The sequence below is a fragment of the Camellia sinensis genome, chromosome 12, assembly GCF_055761805.1.
Source record: "Camellia sinensis isolate YWXY chromosome 12, ASM5576180v1, whole genome shotgun sequence".
NCBI lineage: Eukaryota > Viridiplantae > Streptophyta > Magnoliopsida > Ericales > Theaceae > Camellia > Camellia sinensis.
Genome location: NC_138972.1, coordinates 112,407,066 through 112,414,129, shown reverse-complemented (window position 1 = coordinate 112,414,129; position 7,064 = coordinate 112,407,066). Strand labels below are relative to the sequence as shown.

General features: G+C 34.0%; 1 protein-coding gene across 1 annotated transcript; it reads left to right on the top strand.

Annotated features, from left to right (window-relative positions):
- The first annotated feature begins 2,801 nt into the window (after positions 1–2,801).
- Positions 2,802–6,489, top strand: LOC114296779 (uncharacterized). The gene is made up of 6 exons (XM_082897962.1): positions 2,802–4,359; positions 4,472–4,741; positions 4,825–4,905; positions 5,257–5,368; positions 5,451–5,517; positions 6,183–6,489. Exons 1-6 carry the CDS (start codon positions 2,839–2,841, stop codon positions 6,214–6,216), a joined length of 2,085 nt encoding a protein of 694 aa, XP_082754088.1. The 5' UTR covers positions 2,802–2,838; the 3' UTR covers positions 6,217–6,489.
- Positions 6,490–7,064: the final 575 nt, after the last annotated feature.

The window sequence follows — 7,064 nt, the reverse complement described above, 5'->3', positions numbered from 1 at the left end:
AAATAATGGTTTTTTCTATTTCAATCAATAAAATTTAGTGGCTTTCGGCAAACCAACTAAAAACTCTAACTTTTTTATTTTTATTTTTTTGAATGTTATTATTATTTTTTTTAATTTGCTTCTGAAATTTTACATTTTTTGTGTATCTAGTGTAGAATGATCTAAGAACATCACCAACTTATTTTCACTTTCTTTTTAGTTAATTATTTTCCATTTTAATTTTATAACTTATTTGGTCTATACAATCGAGTAGATGCTAAAATGCAAAGTTTTTAAATTTTTTTTTGAAAAACCTCTAGTACAAATGAAACAAAAAAACAAAAATCCAAATACTTACCCTCGTTCCACTAAATTTTCTTTACGAAAAATTACAACTCAAAAGTATTTTGAAAAAATAATTACAAATTTTTAGATTTACCACTCTAATGTGGTTTTTTTTTTCTACACTTGCATTACTACCTACTTTTAAAATAATTCAAAATATATTCCAAGCAAAATAAACATTTAAAAGCTTTGACCAGAGAGGATTTGGTGATGGTGGCGGTTGATGGTGGTTACGGGAGAGAAGGAAACATAATCTCATTAGAAAATAGATAGTGTAAAGTTTAAATATTGGTAGTAGTATAATCGTAAACTTATTAACAACCTAAAATAAAAAATAAAAAATAAAGAAAAAGAGAAACCTATTCATTTTCTTTTCATTTTTCTAACCCAACCATACAAAAGAAAAAAATTTAGCACCTTTCACTTCATTTTTTTTCCTTCAATGTTCCGTTCCCTCCACAAATTCAAGATTCAAACATATTGAAAAAATACAAATAAAAATAAAAAAGGAATTCGTAAAAGGCCACTTCGCAGCTTGGTAATCAAGTTTTTGTTGAGTTTTAAGTCTTATTTGAAGTTTGGCTATCCGGTTTCCAATATTTTTTCTTGAAGTTTGGATATCAGCTTCCCAATAAAACTAATTAATTTGGATGGCAACCCCGCAAGTTCCGATTGATTAGCCACGTCTACTCCATTATCGCAATGCATTCTATGACTGAAATGACCTGAAGGAAATTTATTAATAAGAACAAAATGTGCAGCCTTAATGGTTATAAAAAACCATGTCACTTATCAGCAATTTCAATCTATTATGATTTGATTCTGGCGGCTGCGTTTTGAATACTTCAACAATCAAGACGTCATTTTTCACATTTGATATACCCACTTCAGCACATTATTTTGCAAAGTAATTTAGTGCTTGAAAAATGGAACCACACCACATAAGGGATTTGAAGCAATTTTACTTAAACAAAAAGACAATGTGACATAAGTATGTAACATAACCATGTGGTATATAAACACATCATCAAACTATGGTATAAGAATTAGTCATTTTGAGTGAAGGATTAGATTTTTTACCAGAGAAAGGAAAGGGAGAGGGGGGATGGCGGTTGGTCCTTGTAGGTGGGGAAGACAAAAGACGGTTCGGTGATGGTGGCGGGCGATGGCGGCTACTACGGAAGAGAAGGAAACATAATCTCATTAGAAAAAAGATAGTGTATAGTTTAAATATTGGTAGTAGTAGAATCGTAAATCTATCCCACATCGTTCATAATCTAATTAGAAGAGAGATAGTGTAGAGTTTAAATATTGGTAGCAGTATAATCGTAAACTTATCCCACATCGTTTAAAAACAACGCAAAATATCTGAATATAAGGGGTGGTTGAGACATCTAATAATTGCCAAGCTAAGTAGCGTTAGCTTACAACTCAAGCGAGGGCACCAAAGTGGTTGGATGATGGTAAAGTTGATAGATGGCTTCAACGCTTGAACTCAGGCTAGACCAGCGAACCTGTAGGTTCTAGCTAGCTTAGTTGAACTTAGGCTAAAACGATTAAACCACTAGGTTCTAGCTCGCTTGGTTGAACTCAGGCTAGACCGAGTAAACCTCTAGGTTCTAGCTAGCTTAGTTGAACCCTGTAGGTTGTGGCCAGCTTAGTTGAACTCAAGCTAGACCAGTGAACCTGTGAGTTGTGCCCGGCCTAGTTGAACTTAGGCTAGACAGTGAACCTGTAGGTTAACTGGCCATAGCTTTAGTTTAAGTCATCGGACAACCACTTCTTTTTTTTTTCTTTTTTTTTTGTAATAGAAAATTAAAAAAAATAATATTATGATTATCAAGGACGGGCTTTTATTTTTCATGTATAAAATAAATAAATTAGTGTTGCTAGGATCATGGACGGATCTTGAAAATTTGACAATCTAAATATATACTTTCGCACCCTGTGGATCAGTCCTTGGTGATGATTACAAAATATAAAAATGATGATTTTTTCAAGTTCAATCAATAACATTTGGGGGGTTTGGCAACTAACGAGAAAAACTCTTTTTCTTTTTCTTTTGAATATTATATTTTTTAAATTTGTGTCAAAGATTTTACATTTTTTGTGCATCGAGTGTAGAATGATCTAAAAACATCACCAACTTATTTTCACTTTTATTTTTAATGAATTGGTTTTCATTCTTTTTAACTTATTTGGTCCATGCAGTCGAGTATACTCTAAAACGCAAAGTTTTGTGAAATTTTTTGAAAAAAGTACATTAAAAATGAACCCCAGTTCCACTAAATTTTCTAATTAGAAAAGAGATAGTGTAGAGTTTAAACACTGGTTGTAGCTGAATCATAACTCAATCCCACATCGTTCATAATCTCGTTAGAAAAGAAATACTGTAAAATTTCAACATTGGTAGTAGCAAAATCGTGAACCCCTCGCACATTGTTTAAAAACAATTCATAATGTTTAATTTCGCACAATTCTAAGGAGGTTGGTGCTGTTGCTCAAGTATCTGAAATGAAATTTGTCACGGAGATGGATGTTCAGCTAGATGCAGAAACATCTGGGCAGCAGTTAGATCCTGGTCCCATTGGAAGGGATGTGCCAGATATATTTGATGTTGGTTTTGATACTCAAATGGCTGCTGAAGCTATGGAAGCCTTGTTTTACGCACCCCCTCCCAACTCCAACGTTGATTACGCTCATCAAGATACAGAAAACAGTGTTGAAGATTCTTCAAAAGGTTCCTTTTCTACAAGGGTTTGTTCTAATTCTGGAGTCACTGCAAGAAAAATGAAGCAAACAAATAGGCCTTCCAAGAAGTTGAGTGGAAAAATCTCCAGTTCATTTCAAAGGAACACAAAAAATCAGAAAGAGTTGGATCCAGAGTTACCAGAAGCAAAGAAAGTGAAGAGGGGGAAGTCATTGGCTGAAAACCATTTCAATTCTGGGAACCCCACCAATGCAAAGAAACACTCATGTGGAAGCTCATTTAAATTAATTGAACTAGGAAAGGAAGATAAAGCTTTGGAGAGTGATAACATCAAAGAAGTTGACAAAAAAATTTCATCAATATCTGTGAAACATGACTCACTTGGAGAAGGGCCATTACAAGGGACATGTACGAACTTTTCACTCATTACTCACCGGACTAGGCGGCGGTCATCAATATATCTGTCGAAAGAGAAAGAGGATCCAATAAATAGTCCTGGGCAAAGTATGAGTGGTGCTATGGAAGTTGGTGTCCTTAAGAAAAGAAGGAAGAACGATCAAAATGCTGATATGTTTCGAGTGTTAAAAGTTGGAGGAAAACGCTGCAAGGTAGGTTTGCATGTGTCCGAGGAAGCTACAAACATAAAAGTGAATCAACAAGCACAAAAAGAGCTTGATGTAGATCCAGGTGACATCCATTTGAAGCTAGATGTATGGAGTTATCCCAGAGGGAAAAGAGAAAATCGAAATGTGCCATGTCATTCAAAAGGAGTAACTGCCACCTGTCTCCCACCCACATTGGTTGAGGGAGAAAAAGGCAATGAGTATTCTATTGGAAGTCACAAAAAGACACAAGGGAATTCTGAAACCAATTGTTTCAGCTTGGATGTAATCAGAAAACCACGATCGTCAGTACATGCTTGCCAAAAGCGAACTTTACTGGTAAAGAAATGTGACGAAAGCTTTTTAAGGCAGAGCTCATATGAACGAAGTTCAGCAGATGTTGTTAACTGTAGTTCTGTAGTCATGGTTGAAAAAATGACTTCCATAGGCCCAGATAGAGTCAAGGCCAGGAATGCTAAGGCATCTCTTCCAAAATATCCTAGCCCTGTCAACTTTACCGAAAAGGGTGATGAAAATTGCAAGCAATTTTGCAACAAAAGTCTTTCAAGATTCCCCCTTATGAAAGAGCTTATCAGCTTGGGGATTCCTGGTCCACTACCTCAGTCTGCATCAAAATATTTGAGAAGGCGAAGAGATATGGCTAGTGTTCGTGTCTTGTTCAGCCAAAACTTGGATGATGATACAATTAAGCAGCAGAAAAAGGTTTTGTTTTGTTTTGTTTTGTTTTTTTCTTTCTTTTTCCCTCATTGCTGCTCTAAAATCAGCAAAATGATCAATTATAGATTATCTTTCCTGATGGCATTTCACGTCACAGATTTTGGCACGACTAGGCAGTTCCATAGTATCGTGGTGTTCAGATGCTACACATTTCATAGCTGATGGATTTTTGCGGACAAGGAACATGTTGGAAGCCATTGCTCTTGGTAAACCAGTGGTGACACATTTATGGCTTGATAGTTGTGGACAAGCTAGCTGTTTTATTGATGAGAAGAATTACATCCTGAGGGATGCTAAAAAGGAAAAAGAAATTGGCTTTAGCATGCCAGTTTCATTGGCTCGTGCAAGACAACATCCACTTCTAAAAGTAATATTACAAGATTGTATGTTTAAACTAAAACATCTGTCTGCTGATTCAGTATGCATTATCTGTTTGCTGCTCCACTGCAGGATCGAAGAGTCTTCATTACCCCAAACACAAAACCTAGTAAAGAGTTGGTTACAAGCATGGTTGAAGCAGTGCAAGGTCGGGTATGTAATTTTTCCAATGTCTTTCATTCCATGGATGGAAGTTTGTTCAACCTCTTTTTATTACCTTCTGTTAATCTGTAAATACGGGTTTGTAATGGTATATGGTTGAGTAATAGATATCGATTTTGCAAATTTATGGACTATGTGATAGTAATAGATTTTTACACGAGAAACACTCAAAAGTTGTCAAAGGGAACTTTAAAATAAGTGTACCACTATACTAGCTGGGTATTAAAATTAAAATTTTCCTATCTTACTTTAGTTTCGCACTCTGTCGATAAGTTACATTTCATTTTTAAAGTTGTTCAAAAGTGATGATGTTTTGAAATTGTGAGTTTCTGATGCTCTCAGATAGTTGATATAATTCAGAAACCTGAAATGAAGAATGAAACAATCCCAGATGATCTATTAATCCTTTCTGGCGAACAGGACTATGCAGTATGCACGCCATTCCTTGATAAAGGTACAGATTCATCCACCATTTTATCCTTTCTTTGAGATAATTCTTGATTGCAACTAAGTGGGATTTGCTTGTATTATTGCAGGAGCAGCAATTTACAGTTCAGAGCTTCTTCTTAATGGGATAATTACGCAGAAACTAGAGTTTGAGAGGTCAGCATGGCAAAAAAACCATAGTATTTTCTATCGTTCTTGTTTTATCCTTAGAGACAGGAATATAGGTAGAAAACCATATGATTTTATATGCCTATATGCATGAGAAATAAGGTGCAAAGTTTTGCTTATGACCTAGTTTTAGTGCTAATAATTAAATGGGTAAAGTTATGTGTAATCATAATTAGCTAATGCCCATCTGAAGTACCTAAAACTGTGAAACTACTTTTGAAATGCTAAAAATAATGCTTAGTTTTTGTTGCGTTTCTATGAGTCAACTCTTCTGAAGCACTATCGTGCCCATTCCAATTGGGAACATATTTTTCCTTTGGCTCTCATCCTATTCTTCAGATAGTTGGCTTAGCTGATTATTACAACCATTCAGTTCATATACTGTTGAACCTTGTCTTCACTTGGTAGTGGTTCAACAAATCCTATAGATCGATTACTGTTAAAAAAGAAAGAAAATGGCAAAATATACATTAAAATCTTATGAACTCAATTCAAGATACATGGTTCCAATTTTCCATTGAGCAGTATTACCAAACCCAACACTTAAAGGTGAGTTGGACCCAACAAAATTAATCAGATCTCTTTTTTCTTGAAAATTTGACTGGTGTTAACTGCCCGGTTTCCTTATACAAGTTTGCGGTTTCCAATAACAGGCACCGGCTTTTCAAAAAAACATTTCAAGAGTAACTGCCCTCGTGCATAGGTCTGAATGAAGGTGGTGATTGTATCTTCGTGTAGTTATGTGTTAGTAGTTTTTCCCATTTTTGTATTTGGGATGTGGTGTAAACAGGGATGATTGTTTCTAGGTGTGCATTGGGTGTGGCTAATGTCTGTATAAAAACAATATGCAAATGAAATATGATCTTTGAAGATTTTGGCAATGAATCATGGATGTAATTTTCTTGATGATGTATAAAATAATATTGTGATGACCAAGGATGGATTTTTTTCATGTATAAAATAAATAAATTGATATCGTTATGATCAAGGATGGATCCCCGAAATTTGAAATCTAAATATACTATCCCACCCTTTGGATCTATCCTTGGTGATGACGTTCAACAAAAAAATAATGGTTTTTTCCATTTCAATCAATAAAATTTGGTGAATTTTGGCAAACCAACTAAAAACTCTATCTTTTTTTTTTTTTTTTGAATGTTATTATTATTATTTTTATTTTGCCTCTAAAATTTTACATTTTTTGTGTATCTAGTGTAGAATGATCTAAAAACATCACCAACTTATTTTCACTTTTTTTTTTAGTTAATTATTTTCCATTTTAATTTTATAACTTATTTGGTCTATACAATCGAGTAGATGCTAAAATGCAAAGTTTTTAATTTTTTTTTTTTGAAAAACCGCTAGTACAAATGAAAAAAAAAAAAAAATCCAAATACTTATCCTAGTTCCACTAAATTTTCTTTACGAAAAATTACAACTCAATAGTATTTTGAAAAAATAATTACAAATTTTTAAATTTACCACTCTAATGTGGTTTTTTTTTTCTACACTTGCATTACTACCTACCTTTAAAA